The 19,857-nt window shown below is 45.6% G+C and overlaps 1 protein-coding gene across 3 annotated transcripts in view; it reads right to left on the bottom strand.

Moving 5' to 3' along the window:
- LOC310774644 (protein shisa-6-like) overlaps positions 1-19,857 on the bottom strand; it is a gene marked incomplete at both ends in the record, with an annotated part of 101,889 nt that overhangs the window by 63,551 nt on the left and 18,481 nt on the right. For all 3 annotated transcript variants that reach the window (XM_083634745.1, XM_083634744.1, XM_083634743.1), the window contains one exon: positions 17,364-17,465. In XM_083634745.1, coding sequence (XP_083490871.1) covers positions 17,364-17,465 — 102 coding nt within the window. The remainder of the gene's footprint in view (positions 1-17,363; positions 17,466-19,857) is intronic.

The raw sequence follows: 19,857 nt of genomic DNA on the forward strand, positions 1-19,857 counted from the left end.
TGTATGGGAGTGAGCGTCTACAGCACACTCTTCCCAGATCGGCACGGGGTGGAGAAGCGACTGGGACCGTTGAGACAGGGGGAAATTGGACATGTAAAATTGGAGAAAAGGTTGAGAATGATTTGATTGTGCTCGAGCTTTTTGTGCTTGGTCACCCGTAGGAGTCGCTTCCTGTCTGTGTCTGTTTTCTCCCTCGCGCACCTTCCGACAACGCCGGAGCTCTTTGGAGGGCGGATGTTTTCGTCTTCTGCCTCATCAGCCCTGAGTGTTGATTACACAGGCTGAGGAGGATGATGATTCCACAGACTGAGGAGGATGATAGCTTACTGCCTGTGGGCTTGTTGTTTCAATGGAATCTGATTCACGCCACAGAACAGGAGATGACTGTTTCATCATCAGCTGGAGGAGGACTGCAAGTACTGAGACGTGGAGAGAGGTTGTTTTCTTTTTTGTGTCTTGTCATCAAGTTCTTCAGAAAAGATAAACAAAAGAACAAATTAGAGGCAAACAGCTGTTGGTACGCAAATTATTGGTGTTTGTTTCGTCTGGCTCTTTTTCTGCTTTGAGTCCTTTCCCTTGACAGTCCCTGTGGCCTCTTTCAATACAGCAAGTCGTACAGTACATACGGAGTGCACCAATTACTGTCTCTCTTGCACTTGTTAATGCGCTGAAATTGCACTGTAAATAAAGTGATAACATCCCCGCTAATTCTGCCGCTGCGTCACCATTTCTCCACCATTCCAGACACATATTCATAAAAAAAAACAATAATTGCCTGCCATGAAAACCAATTTGAGTTCCTTCCGTGGAGCAGAATTAAAAGTTGAGCTTAGCTAGGTAATGAAGTATGGCACACACTGTATCAAGGATGGACATTTTGTCTGAATTAATCACCTCTCCGGCTGGATTTCGCATCAACAAGACTGACATATGGAAAAAAAAACAGTAAAAGACTTGTGGAATGTTAATATCTTATCAATTTTGCATGCTGGCTGTCAATCCGCTGTCCTAGTCGAGGCATGCTGGCTGTCCCCTCTCCTGGTAGAAGCATGCTGGCTGTCAATCCCCTCTCCTGGTAGAGGCATGCTGGCTGTCAATCCCCTCTCCTGGTAGAGGCATGCTGGCTGTCAATCCCCTCTCCTGGTAGAGGCATGCTGGCTGTCAATCCCCTCTCCTGGTAGAGGCATGCTGGCTGTCAATCCCCTCTCCTGGTAGAGGCATGCTGGCTGTCAATCCCCTCTCCTGGTCGAGGCATGCTGGCTGTCAATCCCCTCTCCTGGTAGAGGCATGCTGGCTGTCAATCCCCTCTCCTGGTAGAGGCATGCTGGCTGTCAATCCCCTCTCCTGGTCGAGGCATGCTGGCTGTCAATCCCCTCTCCTGGTCGAGGCATGCTGGCTGTCAATCCCCTCTCCTGGTAGAGGCATGCTGGCTGTCAATCCCCTCTCCTGGTAGAGGCATGCTGGCTGTCAATCCCCTCTCCTGGTAGAGGCATGCTGGCTGTCAATCCCCTCTCCTGGTAGAGGCATGCTGGCTGTCAATCCCCTCTCCTGGTAGAGGCATGCTGGCTGTCAATCCCCTCTCCTGGTAGAGGCATGCTGGCTGTCAATCCGCTGTCCTAGTCGAGGCATGCTGGCTGTCAATCCACTCTCCTGGTTGAGGCATGCTGGCTGTCAAGCCGCTGTCTTGGTAGAGGCATGCTGGCTGTCAATCCCCTCTCCTGGTCGAGGCATGCTGGCTGTCAATCCCCTCTCCTGGTAGAGGCATGCTGGCTGTCAATCCCCTCTCCTGGTCGAGGCATGCTGGCTGTCAATCCGCTCTCCTGGTCGAGGCATGCTGGCTGTCAATCCGCTCTCCTGGTAGAGGCATGCTGGCTGTCAAGCCGCTGTCCTGGTAGAGGCATGCTGGCTGTCAATCCGCTGTCCTGGTCGAGGCATGTTGGCTGCATCGACATATAAAGATGGACGCCGCCTTGGGTCCCGTTCAGTGAAACCGCTGCATGTTAGATCGCCACTCTGGCGGCTGTAGCCAGTATAGGTCACAAGGCCCGCAAATCACAACCGAAATAATCACAGTATACGTCAGATAATGTTTTTCCAAAGGTGGTTTGTATCATTTTAGATAGTCATTATCATGCTAATGCCTGTGCAAGTGGTCATTTTTCTGATCAGTTTGTTTTTAAGTAGTTATTTGACATATAAAAAGGGATAAAAATGGATGATTGACAGCTGTGGCAGCCAGTCTCAAGCCGTCATTGGCTGGACAGGCTGTTCATATTATAGATCTATCGTCATAGACAAGACACACGGCTTCATCTGTTATCTAACGCTGCCTGGGGACAGGGGCTCTTAGCATGGGTACTGGCTCCCTGGAGGTCGGGGTGGCTGTGTTGGCTACCAGACATATCCAATAAAAAGGACGTTGTTTTGAGAAAGGTGCGCGAGGAAGTAACGTTGGTTTTGGGGACTGAAGTAAGTTCAGAAAATATGTGTTTTATTAGTTCCAGCCACGTTAACGGTACACAATGGTTTTTAACATGCAGGCTAGCACTAGCGTTAGCCGCTTGTGCTAGTCGGCTGTTTTTCATTATTTATCGGCTTAATATTACTATAACTTAACAACCGATAACGATAGCTGGAATAACACAATAATAGACACATATTTTCAGAACTTACCAGGTTGTCCAACTGCCTGCATATGCCAGGAAATGTGTTTTATAATGTTAACTCCCGGGTATAACCAACACGGGGCCTACACAAGTGTACACAAGCACCATTAGCTAATCGCTAACGGGTTAGCCTCACCTTATACAGACACTGGAGGTTTTATTTTTGGTAGTAAAGCAATAAACGTTTTATAATAGATATCTCAGGGAAGTGCTTTTACTGTGGGGATGTTCGTTCTTCACAAGCTCCTTTCTTAGCTTGTGTAAGGATATAGTTAACAGAGACGAGACCAGGCAGCTGGGCTAACGTTACCACTGAGCTATATTAAATGGAACGTTACAGGCTGCCCTATACCAGTAAACAATCTAGCGTCAAGGTTAGATTTGTTAAACCAACATTTGCTCCAAAAGGAATTAAATCAGTTTGATTAATAAAGTTAATCAAAATGCCACGGAAACATTAGGCTAATCAACACAGCAGTGCATCCGGATAATTACCCCAGTGATCCACTGGGGGAATTGAGAGGCTGTAATAGTGGCTGAGAGCATCCCTCGCTCCTCTTCCGGTCCGGGCTGCTGCTGAAGTGCAGCCCGGAGGTCTCAATCTCCGACAACTAAAATCAGATTTTCGTACAGCCGTCATTTTGATAAACTGACAATATTGTTTATGTTTCATGTAATGTACTCCACACCACAATTGTGGTCTAGAGTGAAATAAATGATTGATTGAATGATTGATTGATTGATTGATCTCATAGTGGGAATCTTCCTGGCTACTTTTGGCGAGACAACAAATATTACGACTTAAAGTGCCATATTTACAGAGCTAGACTGTATATAAATACACAATGCACTGTGCGCATTCTAGAAACAGCAGCTCTACATAAGAAAGTATGGGGGGGGGGGGGGCTCAGACTGAGGTTTCAACCCAAAAGAGCTAGTGCGCAGACTCTGGTTCTCCGATCTGAGAAGATTTTGGCTTCAATAGACCATACAGGGAGGAGATAGGGACACGTTCATATTATATCTCAATGGTTGGCTGTCTATCTGCTCTCCTGGTAGAGGCATGTTGGCTGTCAATCTGCTCTCCTGGTAGAGGCATGCTGGCTGTCAATCTGCTCTCCTGGTCGAGGCAGGAAACTCCCAACCAATCAAGGTGTGAAAGAGTTGTAACCTCCACATCGATGACAAGGATTCTCAACGTGGCCTGCCGGTGTGCTGTGCTTTTCCCTTCTCAAACACACACTGCAGCGGGGAGAAATAGTGCGACACGTCTCAAAGTCCCTGGAATAATGTGACAATGATTTACAGCGCAGACGTTTGGTCGGTGACAGTGAGCGAATAAAGAGCACACCACAGTTCCTCTGTGACAAAGACAATTAATATGAGCCTTTGCCACTTGCCTCCAGTTAGCAGAGGCCGTGAGTGACGGCGTGCCATGGCGTTGCATCACCATCGGGGGGATGAAAAGTTCCTTGGCTCCGATTGCCTTTCATCTATCTTCTGAGCTTACATTCCCAAAGAAATGAACAATTACCAGAGACGCTGAAGCTTCAGACTCACTTCTGCGTTTTTGACACCGTAGGAAAGTGCAACAGTCCCAACTGACTGTCTGATGCCACATAGCAGATCAGTGAGCGTCCTTATTAGCAGTGCTAGCCTGACAGGAGGATCAACCTCAGCAGCTCGGTGCCTCCTGATTCTGGTGCCTCCTGATTCTGGTGCCTCCTGATTCTGGTGCCTCCTGATTCTGGACAATGTGGCAAAAGAGCAGAAGTGGAGGAAGGAATGCGGACGGCGCGGCGATCCGGACAGATGGCCGAGGGGACAGACGTCGCGGGGCAAACAGCTGTGTATGCTAAATAACATCGTTGCGGAAGCGTTATTGTCACGCTGAGGTGGAGTTAGTGTAAGAAGCTCTGTCTTTCTAACATTAGCTTGTGAGGGGAAAAGACAAGTGAAGGAAAGTCAAACAAGCAGACATTTTGCCCTCTTCACCAGTGTTTCTGGCAGTACAGTAAATATGTCTCATATGTCCTGATGGTCTGTTTTCATCCAACTGCTGTCGTCCGACGTGCGGATATTATTAGTTGCCATTAAATGTTATTAATCCAGGGAGGTGCTCTCTGACTATGAGCTTGTCAATGCGAGCTGTGTATCTTGTCACAGCTGCTACTTCATAACATTATTGAATTCACTTTGTTTGTGCACACGGCGCATGCCGCTGAGTTAAAAACAGAGTTGGCCTGAAGGACCCTGCCTAGCCAGAAAACTATAGAGACTGTCTCACGAAGCTACAGCGTCGATTACCATGGCAACGATTGAAGCTGGGTCAGCCCTAGTAAATGTGTTGCTTGCTCTTCCCCGTGGTGCGCCAGACATTTATGCAATGCATGCCGCACACGGCTCTTATTCTAGACATTACGATGTGACGATGGTGGGGGCTGCGTGAGACCATCGACTGTGCCCGACATCGTTGGTGCCATCGCCCCAACCCTAATCACCAGAGCATAATGCTATCACCAGAGCATAATGCTATCACCAGAGCATAATGCGCAGAGCATAACCTCTCAGATTAATGCTATCACCAGAGCATAATCACCTCTCAGATTGGATCCGACACCTTTAGCACTGCTAATACATCCTCATCCATTATGCATGTTGCTACAACTTGTGATTGGTCAGTTTCAGTTGACTCTCTGTTGATTCTCACACTGCAGCCTGTCTCTGCAAGGGGCGGGGCTGAGTGCCAACACACAGACACAGACACAGACACACACACACACACGCACACGCACACGCACACGCACACACACACACACACACACACACACACACACACACACACACACACACACCGAGCGCACAGCAGTTAAGTTAAAGACCCCCTAAAGTCATGTTTCAAGATGTATATAAAATACTCTACTTTGAATAATAATTTGTGCCTGATGGTTTTTCCCCACAAAAAAGGTTACATTATCTGTTAAAATCTTAGAATGACTTCCCCTCTTTCTGCCTGATTAAAAAATCCAAAGCAACCAATCAGGGTGATCTAGAACCTAGCCAATCACAGCATACAGCTAGGGATGCACCGATCGATCGGCACGTGACCGGAAATGGCCGATTTCCACGTGATCGGCCTCGACCGGTGATCTGCGCCGGTCACTCTATATAGCCGATTCTGTGAGCCGATTTTCACGTGACGTGCGCGCACCCGAAAGCAGCGAGACCGAGACGGATGAGTTGCAGCCAAAACAAAAGCAGCCACTACACACATGCCACAGCATGTCTTCGTCGGTGCGGAAATTTTTCACCGTCAGTGAAGACGATACAAAGCTTGCAGTTTGTCACACATGCAAGTCGAAAATAAGCCGCGGAGGGCCAGGGTAGGTTGGAGTCCACTCCAGTCTGAGCGGCTCGCTTCACCTCACCGCAGTCACCGGCCCCTCTTCCCCGACCAGCTGCAGTCCACATCACCGCTGCCTGCTGCTATCTGTCAGTCACGTTGTAATGTGGATACAGGAGAGGACTATTTGTTTCGTATTGCAAATAGAACGATGAACATAATAATAAAACGCATCGGACCAGTGTGCAAGGTTTTCTGTGCGAGATGATTTTTTTTTCGAATGGCGGATTAAAAAAAACGGACTCTGTGAGTCAACTCAAACTAATTTCCTCATCTACTCAATAAACAGCCAAATCCACAACTGTAGAGTGGGCATGGCTTCGAAGGTCTCTGGGCTCCAGACCTATAGGCTATAAACTCCTTGTCCATGGATAACATTTTGACGTTTATTTATTTTATTTTATTAGTTTATTTGGCAGGGATATATACAAAAAAAACATTAAACACCATAGGGGAATGCTTTGTTACATGCTTTGTAACAGATTTAGCCATAGGCTACTTTCCATCTGGAGCTCCTGTTCTGTTGCACCTTTTTTCTTTTGGAAAAGTAAATGCATGATAGCTGTGGGATATACTGGTTGTTTTATATTAATTGTATTTACACAAAAAAGAAAAGCTCTGTCCAGTAACCTGGAACACTTTTATTTTTAGATGTTTTTGAGTGAGATCGTCCTACCTCATGCAAATGATAAGAAATGTGACATGAATCTTAATTTTCTATTAAAGCAAAGTAAAAAAAAAAAAAAAACATCAAAAAATAACCCGTCAATTATTGTTCTTAGAAAGAAAATCGGAATCGGCCAAAATCGGTATCGGCAAGTCAGACTATTCAAGAAAATGGCAATCGGTGCATCTCTACATACAGCACAGGCTTTCAACACATTCTCACTCCATACTCGTGACAACAGGAATTGGCTCTGGGATTCGTGATGTCATGAATCTTGCTTTTTGAAAACCGCCTTCTCAGTGAGCTCTGAGAAACTTTACACTTTCAGAGAGATTATGAAAACAGCCGTCAAGTGTCAAACTCTACACAGTGAAGCTCAAACATCCAACTGAAGGAACAAGAAAAACTGATTTTTGAAGAGATCTTTAAAGAGAACGTTTTACTCGAGTTGACTATTCTCATCATTGCAAATGCAAGAAACCTTCATGAGTAAAAAGTCAGTACTTCATCAATACACCTGTTCAACAAGCATAAACATGTAGAAAAGCGATATTTCAATCTGCTTTGTCTGCAGTCTCTCGTCTACATGTTTGATAGAATGACATGTCAATATTGAATGTAATAATACCGCTCTTTGCAATTAGGCTACAAACGCTTTCTTTTGTTTAATTTTTATAAATGCGGCAGGCAGTTTTTTTTTAAACTGTGTTATACATCAGAATGTAGAGCAGCAATAAACAATAGGAGAGAGAGAGAGAGAGAGAGAGAGAGAGAGGGGAGAGACCTGCAAGCTGTAAACCACTGTTTCTGCATGCCTACGGTGAATGCCCCGGTTTGTCCGGGACAGACAGACAGACAGACAGACAGACAGAGACAGACAGACAGACAGACAGACAGACAGACAGACAGAGTATACAGACAGAGTATACACACACACACACACACACACACACACACACACACACACACACACACACACACACACACACACACACACACACACACACATACATAATATATATATATGAGCAGGCTGCTCTTGTTTAGTACATATATACTGTATATATATATATATATATATATGAGCAGGCTGCTCTTGTTTAGTACCCGCAGACAGATGTGGAGCATCCAGCTGCTCTGACTACTGCTCAGCATCACCCCCTGACCTCACCGGTCCTCCCCAAGGGGCTCACACGCTGCAACACACATACACACACACACACACACACACACACACACACACACACACACACACACACACACACACACACACACACACACACAAGCTGCAACACACACACACACACACACACGCGCGCACACACACACACACACACACACACACACACACACACACACACACACACACATACACACACAGCCACATAATTAACAACCAAACCCACTTTCCGCCTGTATAATGAAGCTAGCCTAGGTAAACCCAGCCACCACGTGACCTGCTCTCTCAGTTCCCAGTCACTATCGTCTAGCGAACGGGCCATTCAGATCGATTTCTGGGGCGATTGAAAGACTCGCGCAGACCCGCAGCCACCCCGCAGCCAATGAGTGACGGCGTGACTGCCAACATCAGTCCTGCCGTGATCGGCCAATCAGAGAGTGCGTCTTTGTCAATGACGTGTAACAGCTGCAGCGGCTTAGCACTACCTAGCCGTTAGCATTTGGCCTCTCTAAAGCATAGCTCCCGAGCTAGCTACTAGCTGGCTAGCTATATGGCTATGCAACTACGTGAGGAAATTCAAGTGAAAACAGCTGTTGAGGTTGAGGTCTGTTGATCAAAATAACACCTAGCATTATCGAAATCGGATTTTAGCGGACCATACAAGCCAGGGCTTCAGAGCTGATCACCTGGACACATTTTATGGCGAAATTATCTGATAAACTTGTCTGTGCTGCTCTGTGGTGATCAGCTAATGTCTTCATAGCATTGTGATTATGATTTAATGCATTATGGAAGATAAACGCTGGTTTAACATAATTAAAATAATTCCCTACCAAACATGTAAAGTGACGCTTCTGGGCAGTAGACCATTTGGGCATAACATTATGTAATGTGACATGAGATCACCACATTTCAATAAATATAACGTTTTTGCACATTTGAATGCTGCTGGTCGTTTGTTTAATGCTGTATATATTGGATATTTAAAGCTGATACACAACACAATTGTGTTGAGGTAATTCTGCAAAGCTCAGTTAAAAATATAACATGTAACACTTTACACAATCAAATCTAACTTATTCACAGCAATACACAGTCCAGTAGTACAGTGGGCTAATTGTTTGAATTATATCGAAATATATTTGCATGGTGTAGCATGTAATGCAGATAATGTAGCTAGATACTCTGACACAGAAAGGCAGACAAGCTAGCAGCAGGGATCTTGTCACACTGATTCCAGATAAACTCCTCTGTCTAGCCAGCTATACAATATTGATCAAAATAACACCTATATCGAAATCGGATTTTAGCGGACCATACAAGCCGGGGCTTCAGAGCTGATCACCTGGACACATTTTACGGCGAAATTATCTGATAAACTTGTCTGTGCAGCTCTGTGGTGATCAGCTAATGTCTTCGCATTGTGATTATGATTTAATGCATTATGGAAGATAAACCACGGTTTAATGCCAACAGATAAACCATACAGATTTGTTGTAATTGTGAACACATAAGGGAGCAAAGACATGGTTTTCAAGTATAACACAACTTTTATTCAAAGACAGGATTGAAAAATATAGGTCACTTGTATTCACTTCAGTAATGTCAGGTCTCAGTCGCATTCACGCTAACCTCTTAACGTCTAGCTATAGCTAGGTTACATCTGGATTATGTATAATATACAGAATTGCACAGTACACAGTTGCACAGTTACTGCACAGTAACGTGTACAAATATTGAACGCAACAGTCTCGTTCTGGAGCGAACCCCTCAGCTGAATTCACGTTGGAATATGATATCAAGGCTTGATACATTTGATTGTAGCTACTCATACAGCCGTGTGGAGCTTATCTAGCTAGGTTGCATCTGGAATATGATATCAAGCCAGTAATGTAGCTAGCTAGCGTTAAATAGGTTTATCTGTAACCACGCTGAAATGTGAGGGCATTAACGTTAATATTTCAATTAGGTCAAACACACCTTACCGTTATGACTGCGGCCGTTTTGGATTAACATTAGCGTTAAGTCCATGATCAAATCTAGCATTTCGGTATATTCAGTGTGTGTGTGTGAAAAGGATGTTAGCATGCTAGCATTATTAGCACAGAATGTATACAGTCCATGGTACAACGTTAGGCCTTCAAGTCCTGAGGCGAACAGCACCGGAGGATGAAGTCTGCAGACTGGCTAGGCTCTTGCATTCAGTGTCCAACAAGCACGCCTGTTTCCTCATCAGGTTGGCAGCAGCTGACTGAGAAGGGTTTAGAATTAATACCTGAAAGAATAAACAGAGAGGACGTCAGTACAGTAGACACATGTAACAGTATAGATCCCCGTTATGAGGTCTGTTGATCAAAATATCACCTCAAGCTATATCGAAATCGCGTTTTAGTGGACGGGCAGCAATCATCCAAACGGGTTCATAGCTGGTCTGCGGCTAGCTAGTAGCTAGCAACGTAGCCATCGATTAAAACAGCGTTACATTTATGATCTTTTAGTGATGTTGGTAGACACACGTAACAGTATATCCCCGTTATGAGGTCTGTTGATCAAAAGATCACCAAACGCTATATCGAAATCGGGTCTGAGCGGACGGGCAGCGACCATACAAAGGACAGCTTGTACAAGCTGGGGCTTCTCATCACCTGGACACATTTTACGGCGAAATTATCTGATAAACTGGCTGCGCATAACATTACTTATTTGCGGGAGTGCACGGGGGAAGTGGAGATTAATCGTGCAGCACTAGTACATTAGGTTATAAGTACATACCTCAGTCAGACTCTGGCAAATCCGACATGATTTGCAATCCTGTTGGTGTAGTTTCACACCAACCCTCTCCAGGCGTAGAAATACCCCCTTCTCGAGTGGTTTGCAGATGCCCAACTTGCCTTTAGAACGAAGGTTTATCTTACACAACCTGCAACCTGTGGTTGCTAGCAGTAGCCTAGTGAGTTAGCTAGGTGGAGTTAGCTCGAGCGCTAACAACAAAGGTCGCAGAGTGATGACGCCATCTGCTGCACTGCGCATGTGCTCTGTGCACTAAACTGGTTGGATGATGGTTGCGCAATGGAGTGGTCTATCGGGGGGGGCCCAACAACCGCAGGAAATCGATTAACAATGGTGGGATTCCAGACCATAGTGACTGAGAACAGGTCTGAGAGCAGGTCACGTGGGGGATGGGTTTACCCAGGCTATAATGAAGCAGCCTAACAGACGCTTACCCAACACTGCGACTCCGCAACATTTCTCCATCAGCACAGCAAAGAATATATACAGGTAAAAAAAGATGAGGTGACAACCATTTTCTTGCTGCTTCAGATTTCTGTGGCAATTTCTGTAGATATTTTTCACTTGGTGACCAGCACATATCTATTTGCATTAAGTCCTCTTGTTTTTTTTGGTCAACTTCATTTTTCTCAGCCATTCTGTGCAGAGCCAGAGCTGTGCAAACCTCTTCAAACATTAATGGCGTTGGTGCTTTCTGGCTGTTGACCTTAGCATGACTCCATCTAAGACTGTCAAGATCGCATCAATAGAGTCTCTGACATCAGATCTATGCATAGATTCTGCATACAGTATATTCAATGTTGGGTCAAGTGGTCGATTCACACAAATCATTACTGTAGGAAGACAAATGACTGTGACTTGGAATATAGGTTGGAGCAATTTGTTTCCTTCAATCAGCCAAGCAGAGAAGCGATATTTGATGCAGCCAAGGCCATTTAGCCTTTGTGGATATGAACAGTTAGCCTGGTTAAAACCATCCAGATCCATGAACTCAGATTCTGTTTCGCCCCGCAGAACGAAACACATGTGCGTTCACGTCATAGGCGGTTCTAGACTCTTTTTAGGGGGGCTTGAGCCTAAATTTCATCTGAGCCCCCCTAAAAAACTACTAGACATCCAGATGAATCCGTAGGTACCAGCCATGTTCTGCTAGCTTGCTGGGAAGCGGGTGTAACATAACTCCAAAGTCGGCAAAGTTTTTGACAAATGTAGCTCAATTGAGTACCTTGACCTCTCACATTAAGATATCTAAATGAAACTGGGCTAATTAGAACCACATGAGTCTTAGCTGCACAGCCATGTCTGACATGTCAGCTACATAGGGTATATGAGCTCCAGGGTCCTAAAGACAGTCTGCATGCAGTGAAAATCTTATTCTTGCCTTTTTTGTTTCCCTATTTCTGCACACTGTGGTACCAAAACAGTCATGGAATTGTATAAATCGGGTATGGCTACAAAGCTGAGACTCTTGTGAACCCAAAAAGCCAAATCACATGAATGTGTGATGAAATATAGCCTCATAGTAACCATTTCAAAATGTGATGATAATTTTTTTTTAACTTGACCTTATACTGTATAAAATGACCTATTGTGAGTTCTAGGATAATCATAGCCTTTTGAAACTCTCTAGTCTAGACCCAGAATGTAGATAGATAAAAATGTATGTCCAGGTACATTGAACATAAGTGTGTTTTTCCGAGCCATTTTCAGAAAATAATGCTTGTCATCCAATTGTCAACATTCTCAAAATCACACAAAAAAGTTATTGATACACAGCATCACGTTTTCCCCCCAAGGTCATGAGGTCTTCAGGTGGTGTTTTTGGGAGATTTTAACTAATGAAACTAACTAACTATTATTTTAGGTAAAGTAGTCACAGTGTTTCTTATTCTGAATTGTGGTTTATGGTATATTTACAGAACATTTATAGACAGTGAATTGAAGCATTGGAACAAATCCTCGCCACAAATAGATTTTGACTGCCACATATTAATTTCAACTAGTTGACTGGAAACTCCTGCTTTAGGGCTTCTATAGGTACTGTATAGTCTTGCCTGAACATCATTCCAATCAAAGTTAGGAAATTCCCATTTTGTCATTTTATTATTTTACTTTTGTTTATGCCGACAAAGCAAATGTTACTTTGTACTTGAGTTCTCCCCTGGAAGTGATCTTGGTATACTGTAGATGGGCCACCATTGTATTTAAGCAAGCAGTATTCTACCTGTATGCAGAATATATATAGGGAGACAAATATTTTTTCATCGTTGTAAAGCCACAGAACAGTAAAGAGGATATTAATGTGATGTGTGTGTTCATAGATCTAGCCTCTTCATTTTGCTCTCAAAGTTCACCAGATTGATTCATTTTTACTTTAAAATGTACCACATTTTCTCCCGGGGAAGGGGGGGTGGGTGGGGGGGCATGCCCCCAGACACCCCTAGGGGCTCTGCGGTCAGGGATATTGTCATTGGGGGCTGAGCCCCCCTAAAGGTCTGATCCTAAAACTGCCCCTGGTTGACGTGATGGGATGGTTTACATAACGAGCCGTACTTATAAATACTAACCTGACAGCCAGGCATGCGGCAGAGGAAAGCTTGGTTATACCGATCATGGCCCTCTCCTCTACCACCCTGCAGTTACTCTACACTCAAGATACAGATAACACCAAGTGGGAATACTATCCAAACCAACCTCCAGACATTGATTTTGAGGATTCAATCTGCGTTAATACCCGCCTCTAGGCACAAGACAACCAAACAGAGTAAAGAGGGATAAGGGCTTTGCGACAGAGCACAGGAAATAGAAAAAAAGGCGAAAGAAAGGAGACACCCGCACGTGCCGTCACATACTCTCCCCTGCAGTTCGGTAAGGATTTTAGTCTCGACGGACCTCGCTAAGATCTCAATCTGTCACTTTGCATTTGTTGTGCGGCGATGGAATCAAAGACTAGCCTCAACGAGAAAACACAGCTTTGACCGCTCAGATGCTGAGCGCAAAGCCGCACCCCATGCTGTTGCTGTGACAAGCCTACAGCTGGATATGCAAGTGCTGCTGGTGATATTTGTACAGAGTTTAAAAGAACCAGGATTCATAAAACTTAATCCGTTTGTCTCATTACTCATCTCTGGTAGAAGAATATCGGCTGTTTCCCCCCACCTCCTGCATATGAATACCATCATGAAACGGACCCCCTCCGGGCATGAAAACAAACCAAGCAAAGAAGAAGAAAAACATCTAATTTTTTGTGAAGATAAATACGGTGGTTCCTCATTAGGAGTAAAGCGAGGGAGAGGAGCCTCCAGCCCCCCACAGAACAAACCCATGATACTTTGTAAGGAAGGAGAGCGGAGACGCTCATATAGCCGCTGGTGCAACACCATATGGTTCCTCTGCCCCAGCCCACGCCAGCTCAGGACCGCACATCCATCTCAACTCTAATATTTATGCTATCAGTGGCGCGTCATCAGCCGCTGTAATTAGCATGACGAACATGGACACAGCGGGTTTTGGTGGCACAGAGAGGCAGCTTGGAAATGGATGGGCTGAATATTCAGCAGGAGATACGGCATTACATTGAATCATAGAAACAGGTTTTGTGTCACAGGAAATGGTTTCATAGCAGTGTTGCCCCACAGTGCAAAATGTTGTGGTCGGGGGAACAAACCCCTCATTCTTGACACCAGAGAGCCGTGTTCAATCCCAGCGTGTCTAAAGTCATTTACATTTTACATTTTAAGCCTAACCAAAAACCATAACCCTAACCTTAACCGAGTTGTTTTACTTGCCTAAAAACAACCAGATTTTGTTAAATTTTTTGGATAGCGTTTTCAAATTAACGACGTTTGGTTTCAAATTTATGTTGACATTAAAGGTTGCAGAAATGTAAAAAGTGTTGCCATGTAACAATTTTACAGCGTTGCCATGTAACAATTTTACAGCCGTTATTGTGGAACTACAAGAAACGTTATCATCTAACAATTTTAGAGGCATTATTGTGAAAATACAATGTTTTTGCAGTGTGGACCAACCACCTATTACACACCTTTGCTGTGAGACTGCGTTGCTAAAGCAGGTCCAACATTAGAACATTAGAGTTAACGGGACGGCATTAGCTCGGGAGGTAGAGCAGGTCGGCCAATGACTCAAGGGTTGGCGGTTCGAATCCCGCTCCCTCCCAGCTGTTGTTGTTGTGTCCTTGGGCAAGACACTTAACCCTCATTGCCTCGTATGAATGGGTATGAATGTCTATGAATGTTGGTGGTGGTCGGAGGGGCCGTAGGCGCGAAATGGCTGCCACGCTTCCGTCAGTCTTCCCCAGGGCAGCTGTGGCTACATCACCCGTAGCTTACCACCACTGGTACGAATGGTGTGAATGAATAATGATTTCTGTGAAGCGCTTTGGGTGTCTAGAAAAGCGCTATATAAATCCAATCATTATTATTATTATTATTATTAATTATTACATACAATCCTCTCTCTCTGTCACTAACACGCACACGTGTACGCAAACACACACACACACACATACAGTACACACACACACACACACACACACGCACGCACGCACCCACACACATCCACCCACCCACCCACCCACCCACACACACACACACACACACACACACAAACAAACACACACACACGCACACACACGCACACACACGCACGCACACACGCACACGTGTACGCGCACACACACACACACACACACACGCACGCACACACGCACGCACACACGCACACACGCACCCACACACATCCACCCACCCACCCACACACACACACACACACACACACACACACACACACACACATTCAATTAAATGTTACATGTTAACAGTATCAGGTAAAGGAGCTTGCGTTGCATCCCGTGCAGGGTGACACATGGGTGTGATTTGTGGAGCCAAAATGGATGCAAATAAATCACAAGCACTTGGCCAACATGGCCGCATACTAATCAGTATATTACCCATGGGAAAACCCTGACAGCCGGCGCGTGTGTGTGCGCGCGCATGTGTGTGTGTGTGAGTGTGTGAGTCTAGGGTCACCTTCTCCTTCTACGCCCTGTCGCCATGAGTGGCAGTAAGTGTATGTTTGCCTGCATTTAATTGTGAAACGCAAGGCAGGCAGTTGAGTTTATTTCACTTCCTTCGTTGTCTCGCTGTTGAGCTGTTCATCGCTAGAGCCGCTTCGCAGTTGGTTCAACTTGCGAGCCTTCTTTTTTAATCACGTTTCTGGGGATTTTCTCCCATTTTCTCGCCAATTGTACTTCTCGTTGCCCCACCCACTCTGCCGATTTGGGGAGAGTTTCACAAGCAGGACGTAACGCATGGGAGGACCATACTATTCCCCCCAGTTCGTCCCCCGGAACAGGTGCCCTGACCGACCAGAGGAGGCACCCCCCGCAGACACGGACAATTGTGCCTGTAGGAACGTCTGACCAAGTCAGAAGTAGGTCAAGACCCGGTAATTGAACCCAGGTCTCCAACTTGCGAACCTTCTGAGAGCCAGTTTGACTTTCCATGGGCTAGAGCTGGCCTGAAAGCCACGTCATTACATCACTGTATACGTCTGTATACGTCTCCGCTTTGCCAGTAACACTAGCGTCAACTTCAAGCACAACAACCAAAATGGCCAACTACGTCTCTCTACAAGTGTTGCTCCGTCATTAAAGTCCAAACAACACTCGTCCAACACATTTGTGCTGCTCCTCGTGATGATATGAACGGCCATTACATTCGAAAAGACAGGTAATTAGCTAACACGTTTCGATTCTTATTGCCGTAACACTGAACGTAAGATGCTAATGTTAGCCTTTGTTGGAAGCTAACAGCACAGACAGAGCCGAGTTCATCCTCACAGCGCGATTGTGTCTGAATTTAACAAACAGACAAATGTTCAGGGGTGGAAACAGAGGGGACTGCCCCCTAGTCCGATACCTCACGAGTCCGATACCTCACGAGTCCGACACCTCATGGTTTTGGGTTAGGGTCTGGGGGAGGTTAGGTTTAGGCGTGGGGGTGGGAGAGGTTAGGTTTTGGGTTAGGGTCTGGGGGAGGTTAGGTTTAGGCGTGGGGGTGGGAGAGGTTAGGTTTTGGGTTAGGGTCTGGGGGAAGTTAGCCTCTTTTTTCGGACTCGTGAGGTGTCGGTCTCGTGAGGTATCGGACTCGTGCCATGGCACCGTAACAGACTTCTTCAGACATCTACAGGCTACTTGGTTTTGGTTGGTCATGATAATCTCGCCCCCCCAGCCCCTGACGTAAGCGGTCCTTTCTTCTAGTCCAGCAACGAGTTGCTGAAACAGCCAGATACTACTTGATCTTGGAAACTGGTTAAAAAGGGCAGGCACTTTCAAAAAATACTTGGCAGGTGATTGGATGAACCATCTGTCTATCACCGTCTATCACAGGCTAACTTCAATCACTTAGGACTGCCTCCTCCTTCCTCTGACGTTGATTGGTTTGAACCGCCGGTGATTCAGATTCAAACCAATAGAGTGGAGCGTGGGCAAGATGGATTTGTCGTGTGATCGTGATCTCATTCTCACGCAGATCCAGCCTCCGAACCGGCCCTGGAACTGCCTTGGTCCAAAAGAGAGAGAGAAGAGAAGAGAAGAGAAGAGAAGAGAAGAGAAGAGAAGAAGTGGTACTTTACCTTTCTGATGGCCTCGTCCCAGCGTCACGAAGCCGGAGGAGATGAAGTTGTGAATGTCGGGGCCTCCGCTGCTCCGGGCGCTCTCCTTTCCATAGTGGAGACCTGTTCACACACAGAGACAATAATGTCATACTTGAATATTCTGTATGGTCCTTAGAAATGCAAAGTCATATCTTGTTTTCTGACTGTGTGAGCTCAATAGCTGTGGCTTTTTTTACCACGGCTTTTTGCGTCCCGGCGGTGTCATTTCCCCCCGGCGGTGTCATCTCCCCGGAGGGTGGAGATAGATGGAGGTATGCGTGAAACAACAAGCAAACAAAGTGCAGCCATCTTGCGGGGAAAAAAAGCAAAAAGCAATATGTTCCCGCAGCGCGCGCATGCACGCACGCACACACACACACACACACACACACACACACGCACACACACACGCACGCACGCACGTACACACACACACACACACAGAAACACAGACCGATGCACTTTGAACTCAATCACGCCTTTCTCCTCACGCCGCTTCCCTCACAGCGGTGGATAGAGCATCTTACACATCTTGGTGGGGGTTATTTTCCCGTTACATCATACGGGTAATTCCACGCTAACACACACAGGCACGCACGCACACGCACACACTTGTCTTCACACACACAAAAACAGGAAGTCTTGACTGATATGAATCCTTAGGTGCAGGGTCTGCAGACAACCATGGAAAAAAGCTAAACCACTCTGTCTTCAAGTGAAATCATTCCAAATGTATTCTTTGAGCAAAGACAATCAAACTGACCAACACGTAGGAGGTCTCCATCAGGTCTGACAAACACATTATCATCTGACCAACACGTAGGAGGTCTCCATCAGGTCTGACAAACACATTATCATCTGACCAACATGTAGGAGGTCTCCATCAGGTCTGACAAACACATTATCATCTGACCAACACGTAGGAGGTCTCCATCAGGTCTGACAAACACATTATCATCTGACCAACATGTAGGAGGTCTTCATCAGGTCTGACAAACACATTATCATCTGACCAACATGTAGGAGGTCTCCATCAGGTCTGACAAACACATTATCATCTGACCAACACGTAGGAGGTCTCCATCAGGTCTGACAAACACATTATCATCTGACCAACATGTAGGAGGTCTTCATCAGGTCTGACAAACACATTATCATCTGACCAACATGTAGGAGGTCTTCATCAGGTCTGACAAACACATTATCATCTGACCAACATGTAGGAGGTCTCCATCAGGTCTGACAAACACATTATCATCTGACCAACATGTAGGAGGTCTCCATCAGGTCTGACAAACACATTATCATCTGACCAACATGTAGGAGGTCTTCATCAGGTCTGACAAACACATTATCATCTGACCAACATGTAGGAGGTCTCCATCAGGTCTGACAAACACATTATCATCTGACCAACATGTAGGAGGTCTCCATCAGGTCTGACAAACACATCATCTGACCAACATGTAGGAGGTCTTCATCAGGTCTGACAAACACATTATCATCTGACCAACATGTAGGAGGTCTTCATCAGGTCTGACAAACACATCATCTGACCAACATGTAGGAGGTCTTCATCAGGTCTGACAAACACATTATCATCTGACCAACATGTAGGAGGTCTTCATCAGGTCTGACAAACACATCATCTGACCAACATGTAGGAGGTCTCCATCAGGTCTGACAAACACATTATCATCTGACCAACATGTAGGAGGTCTTCATCAGGTCTGACAAACACATTATCATCTGACCAACATGTAGGAGGTCTTCATCAGGTCTGACAAACACATTCATCTTTCTAAATAGCAGCCGTGGGTGGCATTCTCCCCCCACATAAAACCTTGTATATAACCAAAAGAGGGCGCTAAAACAATAGCATTGGCCCCAAACATGCACTCTGTACATGCCAAATAAAAGTGAACCTACAGTACAATAAGGCATAATAAAAAAAACTAAAAACATACTAATAAACAATACGTCCATGTCCCAAAGCGTACTGTATGAAACCGACTTTAGTTTCAATAGGACATTGTTTTTCTTCGTTGTTGTCACCTTTATCATTGGTAGGCCACAGCACGACCCACTGCGTCAACCCCTTGAGTCTGAAAGACCCCTCAGAACCCCCCCCCCCCCCCCACTTCCATTCCCAGCTCATTAAGGTGAGAGATCCCCAGAGGAGCCTGCGGGGGGGTGCTACAGGCGGGGTGGGGGGTGGGGGGTGTTACGCATTGTGAATTTATCGTCCTCGATACAAAGAAAACCGTGACTTTCACCTCAACGCAGAAGAGGAGAGAGACCAAGCTGCCCGAGGATTCATATGGTAATGCTTTTTTTCCCCTTTTCTTTAATCGAGTCGAGGAGGTTATCCGGCTCCAAGGTCGATTAAGCGTTAACACAGCCAGGCGGAGGCAATTTACATGCTATACTGATTTGATACCATTATCAGATGCCCATAGTGGACATGGTGGCG

Source organism: Poromitra crassiceps (assembly GCF_964638095.1).
Source record: "Poromitra crassiceps genome assembly, chromosome: 4".
In the NCBI taxonomy this organism is placed as follows: Eukaryota; Metazoa; Chordata; class Actinopteri; order Beryciformes; family Melamphaidae; genus Poromitra; species Poromitra crassiceps.